At 39.2% G+C, this 11189-nt stretch overlaps 1 protein-coding gene across 1 annotated transcript; it reads left to right on the top strand.

The window, feature by feature from the left end:
• Positions 1–598: 598 nt before the first annotated feature.
• On the top strand, positions 599–3606 carry LOC111788543 (U-box domain-containing protein 2-like). Its single transcript, XM_023668897.1, has 2 exons — positions 599–985; positions 2476–3606. The coding sequence occupies exons 1-2, from the start codon at positions 654–656 to the stop codon at positions 3329–3331; spliced, it is 1188 nt and encodes a 395-aa protein (XP_023524665.1). The 5' UTR covers positions 599–653; the 3' UTR covers positions 3332–3606.
• Positions 3607–11189: the final 7583 nt, after the last annotated feature.

Genomic DNA, 11189 nt, shown 5'->3' with positions numbered 1-11189 from the left:
CAAAAACACATTTGGTAAGGAGAACTTTCCATGCCCTTGTAAAGAATGTTATTTTGTTACTATATATATATATATATATATATATATATATATATATATATATATATATTTAATTCGAAGTTTCAAAATTTTTATTGAGGGCGTATCTCCGCTAGCCTCACAATTTTAAATTACGACTGGCATGAAGAAATTTTCACACCCATTATAAAGAATGCATCGTTTCCCTATACAACTGACGTGAGATCTTACAATCCACTTGTTTTAAGGGCACAACGTCCTCGTTGACACACCACAGAGTGATTGGCTCTGATATTATTTGTAACAATCTAAGCTCACCACTAATAGATACAATATATTTTAGCTTGTTACATTTTGATACTATCTCATCATGATCGGGAACTTTCAGTTGCACACTCCTAACGAGTGTCATATCATGAATATTACGATATTGCCCCGGCCCTCAAAAAATACATTTGTGAAAAACATATATTTTCCTATTTTAAAAAATTAAAACATTAATTAATTTATAATTTATTAACTGTTGCTTAAAGCCACGCTCTCCCCTTTTATCTTCCTCTTAAATTTCACTTCCATTTCTCTCCTTCTCTCTCACCTCTTCACTCTCTCTCTTCAATTTTCAATTCTTCTTCCTCATGGATTATTATTGTACCTCTCCCGCCACCAGCTACCCCCACCACCACCACCACCACCACCACCGCCGCCACCGGTCCACCGACACCGCCACTCTGTCTCCTGAGGTCGCCGTCCACAAGGCGCTCCTCCTCGTCCAATCCGACTCCCCCGATTCCAAGTTCCAAGGCGCCTGTGAAATTCGCCGCCTCACCAAAACTTCCCAACGCTGCCGCCGCCATCTCTCTGAATCAATCCCTCATCTCGTCTCCATGCTCCACCGTCCTCACTCCCCTGAGTCTCACCTTGAAGCTGCTCTCCTCGCCCTTCTCAATCTCGCCGTCAAAGACGAAAAGTAAACTCCTCTTAGATCTGTTTGCCTTCCTTATGCCCTGATTTCTGTTTCTTCTTTTGATGCCTTCTGGAATTTTTCATTAACTTGCTTCGTTCGTTCTGTTTATTTTAATTAATTGATTAATTGGATTAGTTAACGCTTTCCGAATTTTTTATGAACTCTGCGATTGTCTTTAGAGACTTTCTTCTTTATTCCTTTCCCTCCCTTTGTGCTTTATTTTTTTTTTACTTTTCTATTTCTTACGTGTTTGGCCAGTGAGGATATGCGAACGAAAATCTAATAAGAAATTTGAATAAATTTGTTCGTTGGCCAATTGGATGGCAATATCTTTCTTGGATGCCTTTAACAGAACGATTATGTTTTTAATTCATAAAGAATTTGCGAGTTTATGTTTTTAATTCTTCGTCATGTTGAGCTTCGTTTGTTGTTTTCTTTGGCTTTTGTTGTTGGAGGCTTCCCCTCCTCCCTTTTTTTAGTGTGGTTGGCATGCCACGCGGTAGTTGGGGTCTTTGATTACCCAAATTTGGCTACCTTAGAAATAAAATATGTGTTTCTTTTGTCTGTTTTGTTTTTCAAATAGAATTCCCCAGATATTTTCTTTGATGTGGGTTGATGTTGATGATCTGTTTCTATGAGATTCCACTTTGGTTAAGGAGAAGAACGAAGCATTCTGTATAAGGGTGTAGAAACCTCTCCCTAGCAGACATGTTTTTAAAACTTTTAGGGAAAGCCCGAGGACGATATCGGCTAGCGGTGGGTTCGTGTTTGAAGACATAGAGGTTGAAGGGTTTTGTAGGAAAGATCATGAACAGATGGCTTTAGTCTTTCTAAATGGAAATTCGTTTTATTTTCCGCTTAAAACTGGTTTGATTCTTTGTCATTACTGGTTTTTAGCTCGCTTGTCTATTGCAAGTTCCTCCCTTCCCCATTGAATTATTCTAGCTATCTAAATTCAGTGGCCTACATGTCACACACTAACCAAACATACACGAGAGTCTATGTCGGCAGTGGCAGCTCCTCTGTCACATGTGTCTGAATAAGCACATATGTGGATTTTTTCTGGTAAACGTGACATATTAAGCTCGCCCCTGTGTTGAGGATGGTTGGGAGAGGAGTCCCACATCGGCTAAGTAAGGAATATATCTCCATTGGTACGAGACCTTTTGGGGAAATCAAAAGCAAAGCCAAGTGAGCTTATGCTTAAAGTGGACAATATCATACCATTGTGGAGAGTGAGGGTTCCTAACACCCTGTTATTTCTTTCTTCCTCATACATGACTTTCACATGGTCACGTGCCCCGTCTTGTATCTTCTAGCACATGGGATTTATCAGTGGCTTTGAATTCCTAACAACAATCATGTTATGATGCCTACTTTTAGTTTGTTGCTGATAGGTATCTGGTAATTGGTTCTATGTGTTGTGCTGACTAGTAGTACCAAACTAAGAGGCTGCTTCCTTCATATATTGATTTCTTGCATTATTCCTACAGGAATAAGATCAAGATTGTGGAAGCTGGTGCCTTGGGACCAATAATTGGTTTCTTTCAATCAGAGAGTTTGATCTTACAGGAGAACGCAACTGCATCCTTACTTACTCTATCTGCTTCTACTGTCAATAAGCCATTAATAAGTGCTGCTGGTGCAATTCCCCTTCTAGTAGAGATTCTTAGATGTGGAAGCCCACAAGCAAAGGCAGATGCTGTAATGGCTCTTTCCAATCTTTCGACGCTTCCACGTAATCTTAGCATCATTCTCGATTCGAAGCCGATCCCTTCAATAGTTAGTCTGCTGAAAACTTGTAAAAAATCTTCAAAAACAGCAGAGAAGTGCTGCTCACTGATTGAATCCTTAGTTGGTTTTGATGAAGGTAGAATAGCTTTGATATCTGAAGAAGGTGGAGTTCTTGCAGTTGTTGAAGTGCTTGAGAATGGCTCGCTTCAAAGTCGTGATCACGCTGTCGGTGCACTATTGACAATGTGTGAGAGCGACCGGTGTAAATACAGAGAGCCTATCTTAGGAGAAGGAGTAATCCCTGGCCTTCTTGAACTCACTGTCCAAGGAACACCCAAATCTCAGTCAAAGGCTAAAACACTATTGAGACTATTAAGGGACTCTCCATATCCACGATCCGAGCTTCAACCTGACACGATTGAGAACATTGTTTGCAACATCATCTCTCAGATAGATGGAGACGACGATCAATCGAGTAAAGCGAAGAAGATGCTGGCAGAGATGGTGCAAGTAAGTATGGAGCAGAGTTTGAGGCATTTACAACGAAGGGCTCTGGTATGCACGCCTACTGATATGCCTATTAATACTTGCACCTCTGAAGTTTCTTCTAAGTAACAAAATTTGTTGTTATCATGGAGTTTGTAAGATAAAAGTTTGATAGTTGTTACTGTTAGAAAACAGGAAATGAAAATAAGATTTAGGAAAGCAAGCCAGTCCAGGCAGGTTGTGTGAGTGTCGGGAGACTGGTAAATGTCAATAAAACTGGGAATTGGATCCGTATGAGGTTGAGATCATAGTTCTTTTCTTCTTCTTCTTGCTTGTTCCGTAAAGAAACTGTTTTATTACTGTATAGAAATAGTGAAGTTTAAAAGTGTTCATTTTCCTTCTGATCCTGAATTGCCCATCTTCTTTTACAATTCTCGAAACATAATTGTTGTGAGATCCCACGTAGGGGAATGAAACATTCTTTATAAGGGTGTAGCAATCTCTCCTTAGCAGACACGTTTTAAAACTCTCGAGGGGAAGCCTGGAAGGGAAAGTCCAAATAAAACAATATCTACTAGCGGTTAGCTTGGACTGTTACAGATGGTATCAGAGCTAGACACCAGATGATATGTCAGTGAGGAGGCTGAACTCCAAAGGGGTGGACAACAGGCGGTGTGCCAGTGAGGATGCTGGGCCCCAAAGGGGGCGAGTTAGGGGGTCATACATCGATTGGAGAGAGAAACGAGTGCCAGTGTGAACGCTGGGCTCTGAAGGGGGTGAATCAATGTCCAGCGAGGAGGCTGAACCCAGAGTGGACACCAGGCGGTGTGCCAGCGAAAATGCTGGGCCCCGAAGGAGGGGTGGATTGTGGGATCCCACACGGTTGGAGAGGGGAACAAAGGATTTTTTTTTTATAAAGGTGTGAAAACCTTCCCTAGCATTTTAAAAACCTTGAGGGAAAGTCCAAAGAGGACAATATCTGCTAGCGGTAGGTTTGGGCCGTTACAATAATCATGTAACTTTAACCCTTGGTTGTCAATGTAACTCAAAGGATATTAGATTTTAGGTAGGTGACCATCACCGCTTCAACTTATTACCTCCAAAGTTTTTTACAAGGTCATTTCTTACTATTAGGTCAATTCATGGTATTTCGAAACCTTGGAATAGTACGCTAACTCGAGCATAGTTTAGATAGTTGTTAGAAACTGATATCTTTGCTGATGATTGTGGTATAAGTTTATATGAATTATTAGTATAGCTGTAGCTCCATGTGCATGCTTAGCATAAAGCTTGAGTACTCAATGATCACAAAGCAAAAGAAAGCAAATGAAGAAAGAAGGAAAAGGAAATTGAGAATATGTACTTTCCTTGAGTTACAAGTAGCAATCATCCGTTTCCAAATGATACATTTAGTAATTTCTTTCACGAGTATGAACAGTGATTATTTCTAGTTGTTTCCTTTTAGAACGAGATAAGAACACTAGAACAAAGAGGGCGTTGGATGAATATTCTCATCCTTGGATAGAGAGCAATTCCCACACATAGGGAGAAGGGGTGAAAGAAGAAATGCCGAAACTTAAACATGTTAAAGGTATATATTAGCAATCATGTGATGCTCTCGGAAATTGTGAAAACATGTTAAAAGAACACGTGTTAGATTGTGAAGATAGTTGTAACAACTTAAGCCCACTGTTAGCAGAAATTATCCGCTTTGACCCGTTACGTATCGTCATCAGCCTCACGGTTTTAAAATACGTCTATTAGAGAGAGGTTTCCACACCCTTATAAGGAACGTTTCGTTCCTGTTTCCAGGAAATAGACGTGGAATCTCACAATCCATTCTCCCTTGGAGAACCAGCGGTGTCTGGATCTAATATCATTTGTAACAGCCCAACCTCACCGCTAACAAATATTGTCCGTTTTGGCCTGTTACATATCCCCATCAGCCTCACGATTTTAAAACGCGATTGTTGCTGAAAGGTTTTCACACCCTAAAAAAGAATGTTTCGTTTCTCTTCTCAAGAGAATACCGAGACCATGAAATACTGAAATTAGATTCTAAATCGTGATTAAAATACTTAAAAGTTCGACACGAACGCAAAAAGGAAGAGATAGTTTAAAGTTGTTGTCTACTTTTGGTGAGTGGTGATTACAAGACAACCAAACCAAACCAATCATTGCATCAATTCTCTTCCCCACCAAGCAATGTTTTCCCTTCTCATTCAATAAAACTATTTACTTTATTTTATTTTATTTTAATTTTTCTATTCAAAAACTTAAATAAGGAGTTAATTGTCAACATCAATGAAAAAAGTAGATGAAATATTTTATTTTTCAAAAAATTATTATTATTATTTTTAAATAATAATAAAATAAAAAGCTAGTGCAAGAAAGAAGTCGAGAAAAAGGAGCGAAGCTGCTCGACTCATAGGGAGAGAGGTGCTCACTTTTTTTTTTTTTTTCCGTATCTTTCTGGGTGAGACAGAGAAAGAAAGGACAAGGGGGCAGTTTATGCATGGTACTTCTTGATCGTGTCTCTAAGAGATAGTTGAATGAGCGACTAGAACTCCGTAACCTATTATTGATTGATTCTTGATCCGATCTTGAATCACTTGCTAGGAGCTAGTCGGTACGGCTCACTACTATTAGTGGGGTAGAGTCGAAGCTATGGCACCAGAAAGTGAAAAATCTGCCTTCCCGAACCACTCGTGTAGTCTTCTTCCTGCCTCCCAGTTAAGGACCTATCTCGCTTTCGCTTTCCAAGTCTCATTTGGATGAGGCGCCGTCGCGCAACTCTCATTTAACATTCTTTCTTCTCTATCTGCCTAGATAACCTCTTTTTCCCTACAAGGCACTCCCCAGCGAGCTCGAACGTCAATAGCGAGACTGATTACCAATACCGAGGAACAGCTACCCNAACCTTTATGCGTTGGTAGGCTTTCGACTCAATCGAGAGCCCCGGAAAGGTGTAGACAAGAAGTCAACCAAACTGTGAGAACTAAAAGAATGTGAGATCACTAAGTTCTTTGAAAGCATTCAGCTCTCAAATCATTCTCTTATGAATGTTGTCGGATTGGACGAACCAATAACCCGAAAGCCGAGCAAGAATTATATGGTTAGAAAGAAATTTTCACGTTTGTCTCTCTTATGGCCTATACATGAAACTATGGTTCATTGAGCTCATGGACCTAGATCAAATACTTTCTTATAACCATTGGGCCTCGACCAATATTTTGGTCGGCCCAATATTGAAGTAATTACAAATCGATATTCATATGCATTAATTATGGACATATATAAGATATAGCTCAAGCCCACCGCTAGCAGATATTGTTCGCTTTAGGTCAGTTACGTATCACCGTTAGCCTTACAATTTTTAAACATGTTTGAAAGGGAGAGATTTCCACACCCTAATAAGGACTGCTTCATTCCCCTCTCCAACCGATGTGAAGATTTCACTATCCACTCCCTTTAGGGACTAGCGTCCTCGCTGGCACATCGTTTGATGTCTGGATCTGATACCATTTGTAATAACCTAAGCCCACCGCTAGCAGATATTGTTCGCTTTAACCCGTTATGTATTGTCATCAGCCTCACAATTTTTAAACGTGTCTACTATGGAGACATTTCCACATCCTTATAAGGACGACTTCATTCCCCTCTCCAACCGATGTGAAGATTTCACTATCCACTCCCTTTAGGGGCTACCGTCCTAGCTGGCACATCGTTTGATGTTTGGATCTGATACCATTTGTAATAACTCAAGCCCATCGCTAGCAGATATTGTTCGCTTTAACCCGTTACGTGTATTGTCATCAGCCTCACAATTTTTAAACACGTCTATTAGGGAGACATTTCCACACTCTTATAAGGACGGCGTCATTCCCCTCTCCAATGTGAAGATTTCACTATCCACTCCCTTTAGGGGCCAGTGTCCTCGCTGACACATCGCTTTATGTCTAAATCTAATACCATTTGTAATGATCCAAAAGCCCACCGCTAGCAGATATTGTCCGCTTTAGCCCGTTACGTATCGCCATCAGACTCACAATTGTCTACTATAGAGGGGTTTCCACACCCTTATAAAGAATGTTTTGTTTCCCTCTCCAACCGATGTGAGATTTCACAAACAATACGTACGAGTGGCTGAATCCAAACTTTCGACATCTCGATTAAAAATAAATTAGTGATAATATCGAAGATAAAAATACGTCCAAAGAAAAAGATAATGTATTTATTATAGTCTAAATTAAAATATTATGAAGGGCATGATTCATGAAACGTTCCATGTGATTATATTTATGTCCCAACTTAAATGAATCGCTAGCAGATATTGTCTATTTTGGACCGTTACGTATAGCCGTCAACCTTACAGTTTTAAAACACGTCTATTAGGAAGAGGTTTCCACGCCATTTAACACTTCGTTCTCATCTCCAATTAATGTGAAATCTGACCGAAAAACCTCCATCCTATTCTATAGTTTTAAAAAAGATATTATTGTTGATTAAAGTCAACGAAGGAGCGTCCCTGTGCGCGTAAGTGGAATAGGTTGGAACCATTCAATCANGACTAGCGTCCTCGCTGGCACATCGTTTGATGTCTGGATCTGATACCATTTGTAATAACCTAAGCCCACCGCTAGCAGATATTGTTCGCTTTAACCCGTTATGTATTGTCATCAGCCTCACAATTTTTAAACGTGTCTACTATGGAGACATTTCCACATCCTTATAAGGACGACTTCATTCCCCTCTCCAACCGATGTGAAGATTTCACTATCCACTCCCTTTAGGGGCTACCGTCCTAGCTGGCACATCGTTTGATGTTTGGATCTGATACCATTTGTAATAACTCAAGCCCATCGCTAGCAGATATTGTTCGCTTTAACCCGTTACGTGTATTGTCATCAGCCTCACAATTTTTAAACACGTCTATTAGGGAGACATTTCCACACTCTTATAAGGACGGCGTCATTCCCCTCTCCAATGTGAAGATTTCACTATCCACTCCCTTTAGGGGCCAGTGTCCTCGCTGACACATCGCTTTATGTCTAAATCTAATACCATTTGTAATGATCCAAAAGCCCACCGCTAGCAGATATTGTCCGCTTTAGCCCGTTACGTATCGCCATCAGACTCACAATTGTCTACTATAGAGGGGTTTCCACACCCTTATAAAGAATGTTTTGTTTCCCTCTCCAACCGATGTGAGATTTCACAAACAATACGTACGAGTGGCTGAATCCAAACTTTCGACATCTCGATTAAAAATAAATTAGTGATAATATCGAAGATAAAAATACGTCCAAAGAAAAAGATAATGTATTTATTATAGTCTAAATTAAAATATTATGAAGGGCATGATTCATGAAACGTTCCATGTGATTATATTTATGTCCCAACTTAAATGAATCGCTAGCAGATATTGTCTATTTTGGACCGTTACGTATAGCCGTCAACCTTACAGTTTTAAAACACGTCTATTAGGAAGAGGTTTCCACGCCATTTAACACTTCGTTCTCATCTCCAATTAATGTGAAATCTGACCGAAAAACCTCCATCCTATTCTATAGTTTTAAAAAAGATATTATTGTTGATTAAAGTCAACGAAGGAGCGTCCCTGTGCGCGTAAGTGGAATAGGTTGGAACCATTCAATCAATGAAAAAAATTAATTATTTATTATAACATCCCTCACTTTCAGTTCATTGATTATTTTGTAGAAACACGAACAAAATAATCTCTCACTCGAATGTGATCTCAGTTCATTTATGTATCTCTTCTTTACTCAGTGTCACAGTCCAACCTAAACATGCATGCACTCGACTATTCTCAAATGATAACGGGTTGGTTCTTCGTGAGTGTCCATGTAACAACTCGTGTCCAAGATTTGGAATTTGGATTTGACATTTAATGGCCCTGCGACATGGTCACGTTACTTACTTCTCACTTCTAAGAGTGAAGACTATCCCAACAAAGCAACACGAGTTCTTCCAACATGTTTTGCCCTCACTCACATGTACTTTTAAGAGTGAAAACTATCTCCACAAACCAACACCAATTCTTCCAACATGTTTTGTCCCCACAAACCAACTAGAATTCTTCAAACATGTTTTTGTCCTCATTCACATGCATCTTGGAAAAATTTCTAAGAGATCACCCAATATAGAATTACTTCAAGTAAACCTCGCTTGATTGTTCATATGATTGAGCTACCGAAAACAAAGCTGCACTTTATTGGTATAGATAGAGTTGATTGTTCTCTTTTTTTACCACTAGGTCAACTCATCCTCAAGATGGTTGATAGGTTAACATTTGTTCGACTAGAAAAACACTAAATCGTTAGGAATCAGCCAATGTTCTTACTCGATTATCATAACTAAACACAAACACAGACATGTCGAGAAGAATATAGTATTGGGAAGCTGAGAAAAGTCGCCTTAAACATCCAACACAATTGGCAGCTGCAGGGTTTGTTTATGGCGAATGGATTGTGCGATATGTGTGGGATTAGGCCATGTGAGTAAGCATGTGATGGTTTAATATACTAAACTGCTTTTATTACGTGCATGGGGACACCTCTTTTTTCAAAGTCAAAACCATCTGTCTTTTGGATCCTCCCTTTGGCTATTTCCCTGCCTGCATGCATGAGTTTGATGACCCAAATATGTGTAAGGGTGTTGCTTCTTTATGAGTGCCCTACCACTCATTACTCACGTCTTCTTCTTACAAACTCTATCCAACAACATTCGATACGTCACTCGATTCAATCGCGGGACGAAATTAATATCATTAATACGTAGTAGTCACATGCTCACTAGCTTTCTCTTTGGTTCATTCTTTTACCGCTTCTTATTGGGAGAGGTTTCGCTCTGATATCATTTGTAACAATTCATGCTTAAGATTCTAATCAAGATTCAAAATTCGTATTCGGTATCTGATGGCTTTGACATTTCTTTGTTAAGAATGAAAACTATGTTCGTTGACCAATACAAGTTATTTCAGTATGTTTTATTCCTACTGATATGCTTTCTAGGAAAATACTCCAGACATCACTTGACATAGAATTGTTCCAAGTAAAGAACTTTCTTATGATTGAGTCATCGAAAAGGAAAATGCACCTTGTAGGTATAGACGGTAATTTTTAATTCTTTCTTAGTCATTTTGTTCTCATGATCGCTCTCATTTGGATATGGTCTCAGTTCAATCATGTACTCTTCTCTTACTTGGATATCATACAAGCGAAGGAGTTAACACTGATTTAAAAGTAACGAAGGGATAGGGGACCATAGCTAGCATAATACTTCACTCTTACATCTTCTATCTTGAAAGTTCTTATTTAAGTCGTTTGCATTTGTTTGACCAATCGACCACAAATTGTAACATTCTTTAGGTATTAGAAGAGTAAAGGTGTATGGAAAGACTCTAAAATTGAGAGGTTTTCACACCCCATTTCAAGCTCATCGTTAGCCGATATTGTCGGTTTTGACCCGTTACGAATTATCGTCAATCTCACGATTTTAAATTGTGCCTACTAGGGAGAGCTTTCCACACCCTATAAGTAATGCAATGTCTGTTTTGGCCCGTTATGTATCACCGTCAATTTCACAATTTTAAAACATGTCTACAAGGGAGAGATTTCCACACCCTTATAAGAAATGTTTTGGAGGCCACGTCCTCGCTAGAAAACCGCTCGGTATCTCACTCTAGCTTGTAACAAGCTAACCCACAGCTAACAAATATTGTCCACTTTGACCCTTTACTTATCATGATTTTAAAACGCGTCTATTAAAGAGAACTTTCCACACCCTTATAACAAATGGTTCGTTCCCCTCTCCAATCGATTTAGGATCTCACATTTGTTGATCAACACCAAACATATTTTTGATTGACTTGATTACCGTTCAAGTTTTTCAAAAGCTATTCCAAATACACATAGTCATAAGCTAAGTATATTTCTTCCAAGTCTATATTATTGTTTTTGCCCAT

The sequence above is a fragment of the Cucurbita pepo genome, chromosome LG01 (assembly GCF_002806865.2).
Source record: "Cucurbita pepo subsp. pepo cultivar mu-cu-16 chromosome LG01, ASM280686v2, whole genome shotgun sequence".
NCBI lineage: Eukaryota > Viridiplantae > Streptophyta > Magnoliopsida > Cucurbitales > Cucurbitaceae > Cucurbita > Cucurbita pepo.
This window is presented reverse-complemented; position numbering and strand designations above follow the sequence as displayed.